Source organism: Panthera tigris, chromosome C1 (genome assembly GCF_018350195.1).
Source record: "Panthera tigris isolate Pti1 chromosome C1, P.tigris_Pti1_mat1.1, whole genome shotgun sequence".
Taxonomy (NCBI): Eukaryota; Metazoa; Chordata; class Mammalia; order Carnivora; family Felidae; genus Panthera; species Panthera tigris.
The window spans coordinates 61,631,424-61,650,174 of record NC_056667.1 but is presented as its reverse complement, the minus strand read 5'-3'; the positions used below and the strand labels follow the sequence as shown (position 1 = coordinate 61,650,174).

The window sequence follows — 18,751 nt, the reverse complement described above, 5'->3', positions numbered from 1 at the left end:
GTTCTGCCCATATTTAAGGGGAGGGAATTATCCTTGGCACGTATACCAGGGGGCAGGGATCTTGGTGGCCATCCTAGAATCCTGCTAGAAAATGAGGGGAGATTCTGGAAGAAAAGAGTCTGAGAAAGGGAGCCCCAGGATCTGCATATAAACTCTGTTTAAATCTCTGGCTGACCTCTGGACCACATATGCATGGGGTTGACTAAGCAGCTCAGGTAGGCTTAAAAAAATGAACTGACATTAGGTCTTTTGCCTAATGTAGGACATTGTTACTATTTTCTCAGACTAGAATTATCTAACTCTTATTCTCTGCCTGTAGAAATCCTCTGCCCTCTTCAAGGCCCAACTCACAAGATACATCCTTTGTTAAGTGTTCAAGTGATTCCAAACATTAATTTTGCAACTTTGTTTAGATTTACTTCATTCTTCCTTGTGTTATAACTAGATATTTATGTGTTTATGTCACTAACTAGAAAGTGCTTTGAGAATAAGCAATGCCTTATTTATTCCTGATTACCTCACATGTTCCATTGCACAGGATAGCTTGTCTGAGCTCAAATTTGTTACATTAAATTGCATCATAATAAAAAATTATCCATAATCTACCTCTATTTTTCATCTAAACCATCATCATCTCTTTCTTGTAGTCGTATAGTTGCCTTGTAACTACTTTTGCTGCTTTTGTTCTTTGACTATCAAAAGTATTCCCAACATGATAGCCAACCTACAGCTAACATAATACTCAATGGTGAAAAACTCAATGCTTTTCCTCTCAGATCAGGGATAAGACAAGAATGCCACTCTTGCCACTTTTATTCAACCTAGTATTTATTGGGAGTCCTAGCTAGAGTAATTAGGCAAGAAAAAGAAATAAAAGGCATCCAAATTGGAAAGGAAGAAGTAAAACTGTCACTATTTGTAGATGGCATGATATTACATGTAGATGGCGTGACAGAAAACCCTTGAAACTCCACCAAAAAACTGTTAGAACTAATAAGAAAACCCAGTGAAGTTGCAAGATACAAAACCAAATGTACAAAAATCTGTTACATTTCTATACACTAGTGATGGACTGTCAGAAAGCGAAATTAAGAAAACAAAACCATTTTTACTTACGTTGAAAAGAATAAGACCCTTAGGAATAAATTTGACTAAGCAGGTGAAAGATCTGTACACTGAAAACTATAAGATGTTGATGAAAGAGATTGAAAAATACACAAATAAATGGAAAGATATTCTGTGCTCATGGATTGGACAAATTCATATTGTTAACATGTCCTTACTACCTAAAGCAATCTATGATTTCAGTGCAATCCTTACCAAAATTCTAAAGGCGTATTTCCATGAAAATGGAACAAACGATCCTAAAATTTGTATGAAACCACAAAACACTCCAAATAGCCAACACAATCTTGAAAAAGGACAAAGCTGGAGGCCTCATGCTGCCTGATTTCAAACTATATTACAAAGCTAGAGTAACCAACACAGTAGCCAAAATAATCATTTAAAAATGTACTACGGATCAAGTAATATCACTCATAAAAGACTCCAATTACACTCATCTGATCTGGATAAAAACCTAAACCCTTACATTCATCTGTAAGGCACACATAGCCTGCCCTTAGACTGCCTGACCTTCCCTTCCTACTGTGTACTTGGTCACGCTGACCTCCTCAGGCCAAGCACACCAGGCTCCCATGGATTTTTGCTTTCAGTATTCTCTCTATTCTCTCTACCAGAACTGACCAGTGCCTTCACCTCCTCCAGGTCTTTGTTCAAACGCTACTTTATCAGAGTTTTCCCTTGTTCACCATATTTAGAACCCCCAAGCCAGTGCTATCTGCTCCCTTTTTCGCTTGATTTATTTCATAGCTCTTATTACCAGATGACTTAATACCCATTTTCATATTTCTTTATTTGTCGTTTATATCTCTTATGGGATGTCTGCCCCATGAGGGCAGGGATTTACTGTTGTCACTACATTATTCCCACTGATGTTAGCAGTGTCCAGACTACAGAAGGCATTCAATATACATTGTTGAACGAATGACAGAATTAATGATTTTATGTTTTATTTACATTTTATTTAATTCACAAACTATGTTATCATATAGAGAGTTTTTATTATAAAATGTGTTTCATATTCTCCCCCTCCCCAAATCAGTCAGAGAATACATTATAAATAAATAGGCTTTGGGGAATATTATATCCAAATTATGTTAACATTTCATTGGAGGGCTGAAAGAGCATAAAAATAATGGTAGAATTTGACATTTATTAAATAGGGCATTCTATTGAATTTTTACAATATACTCTATAATGTAAACATTTGTTATTATTTCTATTTCAAACATGAAAAGGCATAAAAGAAAAAAGAAGTAATTTACCTAAGATACTATCGTCAGTAAAGAGCAGAACTGAATTCAAAGCTAGGTAGAGCTTGTGATCTTAATGCTCCTCCAGACTCCCTTTCTAAGTATGGCATCTAAATCTGTACAGAATAATTTGCTTGTACTTATGTAAGATTCAATGCCTGAGATTAACTTCTGCACACTAGAAAGAACGCTTAACAGAGAGTTAAAAGATGGTGAGGTTAAATACTGAAGGGCTATGCGACTTTAGATAGTTGATTAACCATTCCGAACTTCAGTTTTTCGGCCTCAAATTGAGTTGCAGAGCTAAAAGAATTAAATAAGATAATGTATGAGCAAAAAAAAAGAATTACAAAGTAATTTAATTCTTAAGTAATCTGTACTAATGTGTGTGCCGTGGATATGAGGTCTCTAAATTTATGGCCAAATGCTTTAAAAGTTTGGTTTAAATTATACACAAATTAAGAATTCTAGCTATTTATCTGGCATCTTGTGAGAACCCAAGGTGCTCATTAAATAGCAAAAATCACCCAAATGGCTCCTGAGCTGACTATACTGAAAGCACGGATAATAAATACCAACATCATGATGTGCCTGCTCTCTCCTTTCAGGTGGATGGCTCATACTCTTCGCCATGATGCTGCAGGTGGTGGCGGCCTGCCCTGCGTCATGTGTGGTGTGCGCCAAAGATGTGACCCTCTGTCACCAGCTCACCTATATAGTAGGTAATAAAACCAATAACTCTTAAAAGAAAGTGTTAAATGTATCTGGCAAATCCGTTGCCATAGCTTTCATTACACTGAGTGCTCTCTGGGCTCAGCCTGAAAGAGGTAAATTTTTAAAGAGCAAGCTTTTCACAGTGACTGAAGACTGATACTATTATTTTATTTTTCCTATTCCTGGTGGTCTCAACCAAAGCTATGTTAAGACCTGCAGAGGCAACTGAAATATTCTGCTATTACAAAAGAATACTACCATTTCATACAGCTACATACTTTTTTCTAAGAAAAGAAAAAAAAAGCAAGCCACTTTAATTATATTTTTGTCCACACTTTGTGCATATGTGAACCCTACCACTGGCTGGAAAAAAATATCAATGAATCAGAAACCTGAACTACAATTGCTCAACATTAGTAAGATTAAGTGATGTACCAGCAAAACAGATTATTATCAAAGTGCATCTAATTTTGAAAGTCTAGTCTTTTTTTATTGGTGGTAAATGAGCTGTAGAAATGCTAACAAGATACACTGCCTGTATTCATTACATATTGCTTGCTTAAGTCAACAATTTAATAAGACACCTTATTAACAAATTTGAGGAGAATGTGATTTACATTCCGATACCCAAGATGAGATAAACAAGCTATAAGTTCTTCCAATGGAAAAATTTCAGAAACAAGTCCGAGTTAAGATGGAGCGAATGAAGCTGATTTTTTTTTTTTCATTTTGAAAATCCTATGACTCTATGAGAATTAAGAGATAGAAGTTATCGTCATCCTTGACAGGAGAGAGACAGTTTCAAGGGTAGTTTGTTGTACACGGCTTCCAATTAGTATCAAAAACACTTAAACACTAAAATCCTACCCTCTCAAATAGATTTCCTGACTTCACTCCTTCCCCCCGCCCCAGCCCCCCATCGGAGATAGCTGATGTCGGTAAGAAACAAATATTCCTCATCTACCTTGTTGCACCTCTCTATCTTCCTTCTCATTTACAGTACGTCACATTTGTGAAGTTAAATTTCATAAACACAGAGCAGTAAATGGATGACCTGTGGGTGGAGCGTCTGTCTAGTCCTAGACAAGAAGTAATTGACAGAATCAATAGCCTGCTCCCTCAGACTCGATAAATCCCTAGAGAACTGGGGATCCATAAAAATGAAACTCCCTCAACCCATATCAAAAACAATATTGAGAGAAACAAAATGCTAAACTGGCCAGAATTAATAGAATTCAAATAATCAGTGATAATACTATAAAGGGGAAAAAAAAAAAAACACCATGACTTAAGCTTGCTGGTGCTGTAGAGATGGGAACAATTCTTCCAAGAGAAGGCACTGTGAAAATTCTTTGTTTTTTTTTTTTTTTTACATTTTTTTATCTCTTTGTTTCAGCAATGCAAGTCTGAATTCCATAAGGGAATTGTGATTTGCTACCCCCATGGTTGATTGTTCAAATATCACCTGTAGACCTCCCAGGGACAGTGGTCTCTTCCATCTTTATGACACTGTCATTTGCAGTCAAAACAATTTTAGCATGATAAAGATGTGTTACAATAACTCCTGATTATAATACATCTTTATTGAGTTAAAATGCTTTGATTTCTAATGACAGAGCAGTGATGGCTCTGAGGTGATTATGGTGAAGGGATTTAACAGTCGGAAGCCCTGAGTACCACCTGCCATCACATGATATACTTCATTGGAGGGAACAGATATTAGGGAGGAGGCCAAGATGGCCCAGACTATAATGAGAACCCCACTGACAGATCCTCAGGTCATCCGGAGAGAATATGGATCCTTACCAAGTTGCCAACTTTTAACCTGGAGCTAAAAAGCAGAAACCAACCCTCCTTTTCACTCCTCCCATCCAACCTATACCTTTAAGTTTGAAAGAAAAGGTGACTGCTTTCACAGCATCAATATACACTGATGGTGGGAAATGGGTTAGGAAGCTCAGACCCAGGCTTGGCTCTTGGGGGAATCTGCTTGGGGCCAACAGGGCTGGAGCAGGTCACTGCACAGCCTCACAGAGGAGAAGCCTATAAAGCCACCTTCAAAAAAAATCAGTGGTGATAATTCTAAACAGTGAATTAACTTCAACATGGAAAGGAACAGATGGGTTTATGTTTCTCAAATAAACATGTCATAGAAACAAAGAATATAAAAATCCATCATTCTGATAAAGAGACAGCTTCCTTTTAAACTGAGAAATCAGAGAATTATTTTCATTTTGTTTATTGTTCTTACCCAGGTGATAAGATTGCTCAGAGGGCATCGATTGTCTCGGCTCTCCACCGTACTCTCCTCTCACTTGTGTGTGCCTTGTTTCTGGTGTGTGCTTTTCTTCCCCACAGCAGCCCCTGTGACCACGAGGGTTTTAATCATCACTGATGGATACCTCTCCACTATAGACAGCACAAACTTGTCCCTCTTGTTTAATCTTGCCTTGCTCTCCTTGAGCAGAAATGGCATCGAGGATGTTCGGGAAGATGCCCTGCATGGCCTCTCAAAGTTGCGGACATTGTTGCTGGAGCACAACCGCATATCCAGCTCTTCACTTACTGATCACACCTTCAGCAGGCTTCTCAGTCTGCAGGTTCTGGTGCTTAGCAATAACGCTCTCCGCACCCTGCAAGGGTCCTGGTTCAGAAACACCAAGGGCCTGACCCGGCTCCAACTGGATGGGAATCAGATCACTAATCTGACAGACAGTTCTTTTGGAGGCACAAAGCTCCACAGTCTCAGGCATCTGGATTTATCTAACAATTTTATTTCCTACATTGGGAAAGATGCCTTCCAGCCCTTGCCTCAACTACAGGAAGTGGACCTTTCTCGAAATAGGTTGGCCCACATGCCAGATGTTTTCACTCCACTGAAGCAGTTGATCCTTCTGAGTTTAGATAAGAACCAGTGGAGCTGCTCTTGTGATCTCTACCCTCTTGCCCGGTTTTTAAGAAACTACGTTAAGTCTTCTGCTCGCATGCTCAGGAATGCCAAGGACCTAAATTGTCAGCCGTCTGACACAGCGGTGGCCATTGCAAAGAGTGTGCTAAAGCTGTCTGAGACCAACTGTGATTCCAAGGTTCCCAACTTGACTCTGGTTCTAAAGGACAGAAGTTCCCTCCTCCCAGGGCAGGATGTGGCCCTGCTGACTGTCCTTGGCTTTGCAGGTATGCCACGGAGAAATGTGTCCAACTCTTCTCCATATTCTTAAAATACACTAAATGATGCCAATCCCAGGCAATTGGGGAAATTTTCCAGGGCTTTGGAAGGGAGAGGTTGTCACTGAATGTGGGAGGATAGTGATTTACTTGGCACAGGTTGTTAGAATTTCCTGTTGCAGAGAAGCTAACAGAAGAAAGGGGCTTGGACCAGAATTCAAGGGCTCTAGTCTTGGTATAACTACCCCTGTAATCCTGAGTCTATTACCTTGCTATTTAGACTTCAGTTATCTTGTCTAGTGTGGGAATAGTATCTATATTTCATCCATCATCCATCTGCCATGAACTACTGGTACATTCATTAAAATGCTAGAAATGGGGATTAAAAAGTGATGAGATGTGGTCTCTTTCCTCAAGGCACTCACATACATGTGTATGCCTCCCCATGGGATAGTAAGAATTGGTGGGCTTAACCACGTGCACGAGGACGTGCTATTAGGACAATCACATGCAATCCTGCTCTATAATGGTTGTACAGCACAATGATTAAGTACACGAGCTCTGCAATTAGATTGCCCAAGATTGAATCCTGGCTCCCCTCTTACTTGCTATGTGACCTTGGGCATGTTATTTAGCCTCTCTCTGCCTTGATTTCCTCCTATTTGGGGGTTCTGAATTCTTACAAGATTTCTGTTTGTCTAACTCATTCCTAAACTTGGCGCATACCTCCCCAGATTGACTAAGCAGAAGATAATTTTCAACTCTATTATTTTGCCGTGGTAGTTTAAGCATTTCTTTAACTATGCATCAGCTATTGTTACCTCTCACTGGATGAATGATATAAAGTGGCACTTAGTGTCATTAGTCAAAGACCAAATACACATGAGATTTCTTGAGTCATCTACCTGGAATGTGTATTTTCCCCCAATGCTTGTAGTTCGTGGTGAAATCCTTAGCACTTGTAGGTAACCATGGGGAGGAGTGGTGGGTAGGGTGGGGTGGGGTGGGAGGTGGTGCCTCAAAGCTAGAAGACCAGAGGCTGGGCAAATGACATCCAGGGCTGAAATGAAGGTTTTGAATATGTGCTATATATAATTATTCTATAGTAGGTCTCCAGTGAAATCTGAACATCATATTTTCAACTCCTCCTGAGAGTTACACTTTTAATCAGAATAGATGGAAACCAGAGTCAGGTCTAAACAATGAACTACCATCGGCAATAATCAAACTCACTTGGAAGTGAATTTAATCCTCTCAGAAAGATAAATTGTTTTAAAAACTGTGTAACCATGTCAGTAATTATAAGTGTTAAGAAATAATTTACCATAAAAGACAAAAGTAATAGGGCAGGGAGTTTTACCCTAAATGTCCGAGAATGCTAGAGTTCAAAGACTAGTTCTAGGGAATAATTAATACATATTTCGATAAGAACATACACAGATGCAAAATGTTGTGGGGCTCAAATAGATTTGGGTAATGCTGGACTAAACAAAGTGAAACGGGCTTCTTTACTGCAGTATTTTCCTCATTGCCTTTCATTTTCTAATAAGCATTATGAACCCCAAAGTTCATACAATGTGGAGCACTTCTCAAATTCATTTAACCATTAACTCTTTTTTCACAGAGGATTTCATTACATTAGTGTTTTGAAGGGCATCATTTTGGAAATATTACAATAGAGATTTTCAGTATCTTCTAGGTATTTTTATATCTATTTTCGGAAAAGATTTTACTAACAACTTATGTTAGTGTAGAGATGGATATAAATTCTGGAAGATTCAAAGGTTTGTTAAAATAATAGGAAGCTTATAATAGGAAGCATGGGTAAATTCTTATAGTTATGAATACACACATGTTAAGTTTTGAAGTGTGAAAGTATCATAATGCATCTTTCACTGAGTAATTGTTACAGATGCTGTTTTGAGAAGGTGTTTGTCTTTTAAAAAACTCTGATTTTGTACAATTTATTCTATTAAGACTCTACTCCTTTTGAAGTAAAAGTGTAGTCAATAATCTATACCTGTAGATTGTGGGGTAAAAGACTTAGAACTATAATTTGACCTCTGATTTCCCTTTCCTTCTTTGGCTACAGTAAATCATTACAATTCCAGGGAATATAATCATATTCAGTGAATTTAAAACTATTAAGTGATTATTTGGCATCAAACGCTAACATCTTAACACTTCCTACTCTGAATTGGTGGGTGAAAAGAGAAAGATTTCATGAAGCTCTAACATTTCCAATGAGAACTTACTAAATTTGTTTTTTGTTGTTATTGTTGTTTTTCCAACTCAGAAAGATTGTTAGAACAACCTCTTAAAAATAGCAACAATGCCCATAGCAATGAAAATTCAACCATCTCCTTAATAGCATGTTCAGCCTGCCTACAAGCTTCATTTGCTGCTTTCTGCTCCCTGCACTAATAGAAAGTGACCATACCTGAGTGGTAATGTGATACAGACATACTTCTAGCATCAACAGCAGGAGAGTGAGTGGTTCCTTGCCATTTAGACACAATTAGAGGAGAAATTTACCCTATAATCAGATTATGCCTACTCTCATTTCAATGGCTGATGCATGTGTTTAAAAAATTTTAGGTCTTTATTTCCTTTATTATTTGGTTTAGTAACTGCACCAGCCATACAAAGTATTCTCTTAATGATTTTACTTTTTGGACTTTTTAATCCTTCTCCCCTCCCCCAAACATTAAGTGTTCTAGGACCTAATAGGGCAATATCAAACCTAAACAATAGAAGCAACAATCATAACCATGAATCATGATGATAATTCACTGAACCTTACTTTAATCAAAGCACTGCATTAAATATGTCACATATATTACCTCACTTAATTTCTGAGTGGTAGTAATCATCCCTGTTTGACAGAGGTGGAAAAATAAGGCTCAGAGAGGTTAGAAAACTTGCCCAAGGGAGGGTGCCTGGATGGCTCAATTGGTTTAGCATCTGACTCTTAGTTTCCCCTCAGGTCATGATCTCATGGCTCATGAGTTCCAGCCCTGCATCGGGCTCTGTGCTGACAGCATGAAGCCTGCTTGGGATTCTGTCTGTATCCCTCTCTCTCTGCCCCTTTTGCTCTTTCTGTCTTTCTCAAAATAAATAAATAAATGCCCTCTTTCTTCTTTCTTTCTTTCTTTCTTTCTTTCTTTCTTTCTTTCTTTCTTTCTTTCTTTCTTTCTTTCTTACTTTCTCTTTCTTTTTAAAGAAAACTTGCCCAAGGGAAGTGTCAGAACAAAGCTTTGAATCCTGAGTTTTCTTACCCCATGTAAGAGATACGGAGTGTTTCCAAAATTTTCGTATTTTCATATGTTTTTAATATTTTAAAGCTGAAACCGTTGTTTGGAATAACCCTAGCTCTAGGATCTGGCAATAAAAACATTCTGGTCTACATTTTGCTACTACTTTTAAAAAAATGTTGAGTCTTCAATAGATATTCAATTATTTCAAACTGTGACAGCACTAAGAATATACTGTTGTCAACTAAATTAAAATGGGGCTTATAAGACTTCAAGATCTAGTAAACTACCCAAAGGTTGAAGGTTTGTATCAGCGGCTGCTGTTCTCTTTGGAATCTTCATCCTTAACAGAACAAGGAAGCGACCATGCCTGACACTTTCCCTTTTCTTTCAAGTTCAAAAAATAACATCATGTTTTCATTAAAGTTGCCTGCAGTGGAGGGAACCAGGCATGGTGCAGTCAATTGAAAAGTCTAAAATGCTGACATCATCTCTTTCACTGTTCTCATTTCCAGTGTCAGGAAACTGTGTTCTCTAGGGGAAATGACTTGCCTGAGGTCACACGGCAATTTATGGTCAGAGCTAGACTTAGAAGACAGAGCTCCTAGCTCAGTTGATAGCGATGCCATGTCTTCCCAATCACCATTTGTAACATTAGACCACTCAGTGCATTTCATTATTAGAACTCATAAACAGAATCCCTTCTGTTTATTTAAGAATATTCAATAAACATTTCTGGAGTGCCTGTGCTAGAGTTAAGGGTACTGGAGATACAGAGTGAACAAGACTGAAAAGGTCCATTTCCTCATAGTGCTTAATTCTAGCGGTGCAGGGCGGGGGGTGGGGGGGTGGGGGGGTGGGGGAGAGACAGACAGTGAACAAGCAAGCAAGTGAACCCAATAATTTTATACTGTTATAAGCGCTGAGGAAAAAAGGAAATCACTGTGACAGAGAGGGAGTTGGGTATAACTCAGAGACTTTGGTTTGAACATCTAGGTGGTTGAGTATGATGTTTGTCAAGATGGGAAACAGGGATGTCTAAACAGGTTAGACTCTGCATGGGAGTTTGAGAAACACTGCCCTTTATAATTTTATTCAGAGAATAAACTATATTATTTAGAGAATAAACTTATTCAGAGAATAAGCTACACATACAAAGAACATGAAAGAACAGTACCAGACAGTCTGAGATTAGATGTCAGTCATTTTATTGTGGGAGTTCATAGAAGGGAATGATCTTTACAAGATGGAAAAAACAGCAAACGTATCAAGAAATTTTGAGGTATTGATTTAGTTTTTAAAAGATAAATAAATTTCAAATAAGCAGAGATAGGAGAAAGTATTGCAGGCATCACTAAGGGTGTGCACAAAGGCTCAGAAGTACTTTAAGACTAATGAAGAGTTTGAAACACAGTGTTTTAATAATGAAAAATGAAAAAGTAGGCAAGGGAGGGAGGTTATGGCCAGACTGCAGGGAATCTTGGATGCCAAGAGTTTGGTCTTTATGCTAATAGGAAGCCAATGACTTTTACAGAGGTGTGGGTGAATCTTTAGGGCTGATGAAAATATGGCAATAGGAGGAGGTTATGTTCTATGGGAATTTCCAGGTACGCACTAAATATAGTCTATTTTTATTCACTATGGGATTAAGAAATAGAAAATTTGGTTTCCTATAGGCAGAAAAAGAACCTTAATGCAAGAATTATTTTATCTTGGATGAATCTCAGTCCATGAAAAAAACCCTTTTTTTTCTACCAAAGATATCCCAGATGACACTTTTTTCTTAAAATTTTTAATAGAGACAAAGAAAGATCCAAATTAACAAACAGAACAATGTTGAATAAACAGCCTCTGTCTGGACTGATATTTCTCTACATGGTGATAGACTGCCCACCTATTCTGATGCCCTTTAAACCATTAACCTTGATATTTGTGGATTTCACATTTGGTGATTTATACGTTTCTTCCTATGATGTTATCTTTTAATGGTCTCTCTATTTGTCACAGGAGCTGTTGGTCTCACTTGCCTAGGTTTAGTTGTATTTAACTGGAAACTCCAACAAGGCAAAGCAAATGAACACACATCAGAAAACCTTTGTTGCAGAACCTTCGATGAATCCCTGTGTGCTCATGAGGCAAGAAATTACCACACTAAGGGATACTGTAACTGCCACTTAACTCAGGAAAACGAGATAAAGGTCATGTCCATTGTGGGGTCCAGAAAGGAAATGCCGCTTTTACAGGAAAACAGCCATCAAGCAGCACTGGCCTCTGAGTCCACAGCCCTTGACGGATCATTTAGAAACCTGAAAGGGAAAGACCATGGGGCAGACAGCACTTTCTTCTGCTTTGGTGGCAGATTGCTGCAGTCAGGATGTTCACAGCCTCCTGGGAATGTGGCAGCTTTTAATGAAGCCAGCTTACTTACAAGATACTGTCCAAAGAGAGTTAAAAAGCTAAGGAATCATGAGTTGGGGGAAGTCCAACCTCAAAGTCTGCCACAGCATGTAACAAGAACAATAGGTGAGTTGTCTTGTTTTAGAAAATCCCACTCTGTTTAAATTTCTCTGAAAGAGGTAATCTCCTTTAATTTTCTCAATAGCAGAATGCCATAAAAATCATTGTGTAGCACCAGTCTATCCTTCTTCTAAACATGCTGGACCCCCCTGGGTGTGGTGTGGGTGTGGATTGGGGGTGACGTGTAGATGAGGACTCCCCCCCCGCCCCCGGCCAGGAGCAGAGAGTAAGTATATATTGTGCCTTTTGAAAGTGAATTTTCTGATCCAATGCCTAACAGTGTTTTGGTTTTTATTTTTGTTTTGTTTATTTTTTTTTAAGAAAAGAAGCCTTTTAAATAGCAATATACTGTTAAGATTTATGAGAGGCTGAGTATTGGCTTCTATTCCAACATCCTTCGAGCTCTAATGCCAATTCTGCAGTAAGCAACCTTCTCAGAGCATGACATGTTAGAAGAATGAGCCTTCTAATGCTAGTGATTCATTTCAGGAATGATGTCAAGACACACACTTTGCTTGCTGAGCTGTCAGGGATGATAACTTCCCAGTCCAGGGAAAGTCAGGACTTAATTCATCGTCCCATGTTGGGAGCCAAGTGAATCTGGCCATGACATCTACCCACCGTACATGGGCAATGTCAATATTTAGGTGGAGGCAATGAATTAAATGTCTTCCTTTTCCTTCCTGAATAGTAAGGTAATGCTTTCAGGATCAGCAGTGAAAACTTTGACAGTTTCTCTGTAAAGAGGTTCCTGTCATTTATGTGAATTGGTTTACAACAAGCAGGGCTTTCTCTCAAATATGAATGGCAGAGGTGCTGCACCAAGAAATTCGCACCATGAGGATATGGCCCTAAGGATAGATTTGGGGACAATTGGAAAAGAATGAACCCGTATGCTGTCTCAGATGTGGCATAAGGCAGGATGTGAATTTATTCCATTGTATTCCCCAGACTCCAGTTCTTACTAGTTTCTGGGGACTGATTATTTGATTCAAGAGAGGAATAGCTAAGGGGGGAAAAAAAGCAAAAAAACAAAAACAAAAACAAAACCCCAACAACAAAACATCTGCCATAGAAACCAGATCAGATTGGCTTTATTTTATAAAGAAGTAAGTACTTACCCTTTCAACAGAGTCACACCTTAGACAGATGGTTAGCTTTGTCCAATGCCTTAACTTTTCTATGGGAAACTCTTATACTGAAGGGAATGCTGTCTCTTAACCATTTAAAACCCAGTCCCTTGTTTCACACAGAGAACACATTTGTTTGTCAAATCAATATATTTACTTTTAAGAAAGACTTGAAATTCTGCTACCTACCAGGCAGATGGAGATAGAGAAGACAGGTATTTGAGGAAAAAACAACCAAGACCACAAAAGAAGTCAGTAAGAGGTGATGTCACTCTGATTATGTCTTCAAACTTGGGGACACAGAACCATAGTATTTCAGGAGTAAGGGAGACTTTAGAGACTATGTAGTACAAAAGTTCCTAATATTTATCTTTGAGTCATAGAACTCTCTTAGAATCTGATAAAGGCTAAAATTCTTTCCCTAGAATAATTTTACACCCACATATAATTCTCATCTAAGTCTTGTCTCTTGATACCCATTGAGTAAATAGCTTCTCCAAGGTCATGCAGAAAATTGAAGGCAGATCTTCAAGTTAGATGCTAATGTGAAGCTTAGTTCACCTCTTCCTTTCTATTGCTGAACAGAAATACTTCTTTCTTCCTCTTGGTAAAACAATTTCAGAAGACAAGAGACAGTACGCTTATAAGATGTAATTTTAAGTCTAATATGCATTGGGTTAAGAGGATAGGGTTTGGTGTCAGACAGACTTGGGTCAAGTTCTGCCCATATCATTAATGGACATGTGATGAGGGGAAATGTTTCACCTCTTTAGGCTTATTTCTTCACCTTAAAAGTGATAGGATGATAGAACTTGTCCAGTGGATCACATCTTCTGTGAATATTAAATGGGATAATGAAGGTATAATACTTAGCACAATGCCTGGCTCTTAGCAGATGCTTAATTAATGGTAAATATTTCTATTACTTTTGTCATTAATATTATTTAACATGTATCATTAATATTATGCTAACATGTACAATTTAAAACTCACAGAGATTTCTGCAATAAAGATAAGGCCATATTCCAAAATACTCATTCATTTAACAAATACTTAATTAATACTATATATTTTTTAAAAGTTTATTTTTGAGAGAGGAAGAGCACACCTGTGCACATGTGCATGGGGGAGGGGCAGAGAGAGAGGGAGAGACAGAATCCCAACCAAGCTCCTTGCTGTTAGCACAGAGCCTGACTCAAGGCTCAATCTCATGGATCATGAGATCATGAGCTGAGCCAAAATGAAGAGTCAGATGCTTACCCAACTGAGCCTCCCAGACACCCCTTAATTAATACCATATTATGTGATGGGAAATAAGGCAGATATGGTCTCTGCTTTGTAGCCAATAGTATCATAACTATTTTGTTGTTGTTGTTGAGGTTATTCTATCTTTGAAATCTGAACATTACTCAATACAGTATCATGTTCTCCCTAATATTTAGTTCCAACTGGGAAATTAATGCAGAAAAAAATTATGCTGGCCATGTGAAAAGAGTTTAGCTATTATTCATTTTTAAAGCTGACATAACCAACAACTAATGTAAAAACATACAACTATGAATGTTTTCATTTCTAATTCTGCAACTTTTAGGTCAGCATTGCAACTGATTAAAATGTGGCCATAAAGAGTAGCCTTGTAAACACACTAAACTACCCAAAGTCTTTTGTGAGTTTGGTTAAAAATCAGGAAATATTCAAGAATTGCCATAATCAGAGGAATCATTTTTGCACCTTTCATAAGGTTTCTAAGCATCTGTTTGGTTGGGGTAATAAAACTCTGCTCAGTGCTAAATTTCTGCATTTATTGTTCAGCAGATATCAACAGTGACACATTTAGTAGAAGATATGCAACATCCGGTTCAGCCTTGGCAAGAGAAAGTCTTGAAAAGCATTTAACAAATGAATCATGGCAGCCTCCAATAGAAAAAAAAGACAATGGCTTACAACCTCACAGGCAGAGACATTTTATTACAGGCTCATCATCCAAGCCTTGTGAGCCTGAGGAACATTGTGTACAAAGGGTCTTACAAAAACATAGATCAAAATATGATGATCCTTGTGGACTGTTAAAACAGAGCAGGCCTAGGTATTTTCAGCCAAAAAATTCTCTTATCTGTAAATATGTACCCTGTGATCAATTTCAAGATTATGTGAAAGAAAAGAAGCCAAATCGTAAAGAACATTCAAAGACTAAGAAAGAGCAATTCCAAATTAACAGTGCAATAGAAAAATTCCTTATGAGTGAGGACAACATAGAGTTATCAAGGTTGTCAACAAAAATCAAGAAAACATATTCCCCAAAGAGGGTTAGCTTCTGTGATCCTGATTTAGTATCTAAAACATCAACCCATTGGAAACAGCAGAAAAGTCAAAGTAGCCACCTGACCAACTTGGATCTTAAAAAATGTGTCAATCATCACGAGGAAAACAAGGGAGGAAAATGGCTTACTGATCCACAGATTCTGAAAAAGAAGAGAACCAATCAAACTGACCTCAAAGGGAAAATTAAAAAACAAACTTCAAGGATAAAATTAAATTTACACCCTTTTAGAAAAGTCAAAGTCCATCCAGAAAAATCCTTGCCAGAACTTCCAAGGAAATGGAAACACATATTGTTACCACCGAATAAATTATCTAAAGCTTCTCAGAAAGAAGCCAGTATAAACCTTGTGTCCTCTGCAGAATTTTCCCAACAGCAAGAGAGTAACAACTATGTTAGACTCATTTCAAAGAGTGTGCCTCTCAAACATGCTCCAAAGCAGACCCCACATTACAAAAAAAACACTAAAAAGACTCTTCTGCTCAGTGCTAATGACTTACCTCTAGTCAACCAGAGCTCTACAGAAGTCAACTGTCACCCTACTGGCCTCATTCTTGCTAGCGGCCTGTCAACATTGCCTCAGCCCACATCCATCAAAGCTGAACACAGGCATTCAAGCTCTCAGTTCTCAACTGAGCAAATGGAAGGTGCAACTCCGCTTGCATTGGATGTTCCTGGGTACTTACTAGCTACCTGGAAAAGTACAGGAAGTGAGGTTTTACCACCCAGCAGTACCAGGGAGACGACTGACCAAGAGGCAACAGAGCCCACCCAGCACATGGAGCAGGACAAACCAAAGACCACTGAGCCAAATCAGCTTTCTTTGTCCCTGGGGAATCAAACACAACTTGTAGGTGTCCACAAGACTGACACCTATAAGGAACATACTTTAGATCAAAATCAAACTTTAAAACACGTAGAGCAACACTCAAGTCATAAACAACTTAGAAATGAAGAAAAAACATTAATGACAAAACCGAAACTATCACATCAAATTGTGGAAAGTTGTATTACGGATGAGGGAAATGATGTAGGAAAAAAACTTTTTCAAACAGAAACTTATGATTCCTCTCTCATTCCCTCTGAGACACAAGCCAAGGGTGACCTAACAATGATGAAGACAAATTCTATTCCCTACCAAAATAGAACCGAGACTCCCAAAGATATCAGTACTTCTCTCAGTACTCAAGCCGTTTGGAATCTAACCAATAGTGGCAAAAAAGAAATTGACAGCACAAATGCATTACCTAGAGATGATGGCACTGAAGCACTACAGATAAAAATATTAGAAAAAGAAGAAAAGAAAATGCTCGATGAAAGTGAGGCAAATTCTAGTACATTAGTTAGGACTTCACAGATGACCTTAAAAGGCAGCAGAAAAGAAATGCAGCAAACTTGGGGAAATGGAAAAAGTGAAAAACACATGTTGTATGATTCGAGTTCTGTTGAGGCTACAATTACGGCTAAGGATTTGAGTATCACGTGTTCCCCTGAAACTGAAAATAGACCTTCTTGTAGTGAAATTAACACTAATATGCAAGATTTGGGAGCCATTCAAACTATTCAACCAGATAAAGATAACAATACACATGAAGAAGGTACAGTAAGAGTGGAGACACATGAGGTGCTTTCCTCCTTATCAGAGTTAAAAGACGTTAGTTTTGAGACAAAAACTAAGGTGCCTCTAATTCCTAGAAGAATAACTGAAGCTGAAAACTCTGCTTCAAAACCTACACTGTATCCACCATCTGCTGATTATGTTAATACATCACCTTTAGAGGCAGAACTCAACTAATAATCATTTTCTACTTTAGCTTTCTTCAAAAGGACACACAAACACCCCCTAGCCTTTGCATACATTTCCAATGCATTATTTTGGAGGAAAAAATCCTCAGTACCTCATTGTTATCAATGAAATAAAAGTACGACTGAATATAATGCAAAAATCAAAGATGGAGCCACAAGATATGTTTGACACAATTCATTGAGTTTGCTTCTCTAAGGAACAGAAAAATGGGAAAGAAAAGTTTTGTCTAGTCCTGGAAAAGAAAGCAAACATAAAAAAAAAAAAAAGCCTTAAGCAAATGAAAGATTAAATAAGAAAAAAGTACTTGAACAGTTTACACTTGATGTTTATTTTATGGAAATTACTGTACACATCTCAATTAGTGGTATTACAATATTGCTTTCTACACAGATGATTATGTATTCATATTTGTGCCTGATCTGTTTTCCTAATTATGGTATGAAAATAAAAATTGAGTTTTGTTTGTTAACTGTAGTCTAGCTGATATGCATATTGGTATATTTCAACCATTTGCAACTGTTCTGTTGACAATTATCCTAGATCTTAAGTAGAGTTTTTAAAACCTGTTATTTCAGTAAGAGAAAAAAAATTAAGGATTTCCAGGGGTAGTAGGCTTGTTCTGTAAAACCTGTAAAATCCTCTAAATCCACTAGGTGGGGATCTCAGCTTCAATCATTTTAGAAGAACAAATGGGGCTTCAAGATCAACACAATGGATCCTGAACAAAAGGAATTTTAACAAGCCTTATTGCCAATTATTATTAAGATTTTGAAAACTAAATAACCCATTAGTGTATAAGCTTTCAAGGTTTGATCTCTTGAGTTTAGCATGTCACAATTTTTTGGTGTGAGTACTCCTTGTGCACAGAAATTAAATGTCCTTATAAATATTAGATTTAAAAGTAATAGTAGAATAAGCCTCTCTCATTCAAAGCCAGAGTTATTGGAAAAATAGAGGTATACTGAAACCATTTTATTTTTGATATCCCAGTAAAACATTCAAAGCATACCTTCATGGTATAAAATATTACCCTATTTTATATTTCCTAGTGGGGGGAAAAAGGTTGTACTTTCTCTGCTCCTATCTATATATAATATATTTTTATATTTTTATATCTTTATATATTTTATATATTTATATATTTCTTAATATATTTATATATCACTATCTTTATGTCTATATTTGGCAAATGGTTAAGCTTAAAGGACTACTAGAATAATGTAAATACTCTTAGATGACCCACCTATCTCCTATTTTTTCTCCTATTCAGAATTGCCAGCAAATGATGTAACTTTCTTATTTTGAAAGTCCCTAACCTTATTCCTTCTCTTCTGTTTTCTCTCTGGGTTTAAAATTTCCTTGCTTTTAACTCCAACTCCTCTCCCCTCTATTTTTGTTCAGCCTCTCTGCTTGAGCTTAGCTCCTATGCCATCTGTCTGCCTACCCTGATCCTACTTCATTTGGTTAAG

The 18,751-nt window shown here is 37.6% G+C and overlaps 2 protein-coding genes across 3 annotated transcripts in view; one reads left to right on the top strand and one right to left on the bottom strand.

Annotated features, from left to right (window-relative positions):
- The window catches only part of LOC102964317 (serine/threonine-protein kinase TNNI3K), a 288,998-nt gene that overhangs the window by 60,340 nt on the left and 209,907 nt on the right, over positions 1–18,751 (bottom strand). The gene's annotated exons all lie outside the window — the stretch shown is intronic.
- LRRC53 (leucine rich repeat containing 53) lies at positions 3,010–17,270 on the top strand. Its single transcript, XM_042996661.1, has 4 exons — positions 3,010–3,097; positions 5,448–6,263; positions 11,516–12,031; positions 14,971–17,270. The coding sequence occupies exons 1-4, from the start codon at positions 3,010–3,012 to the stop codon at positions 17,268–17,270; spliced, it is 3,720 nt and encodes a 1,239-aa protein (XP_042852595.1).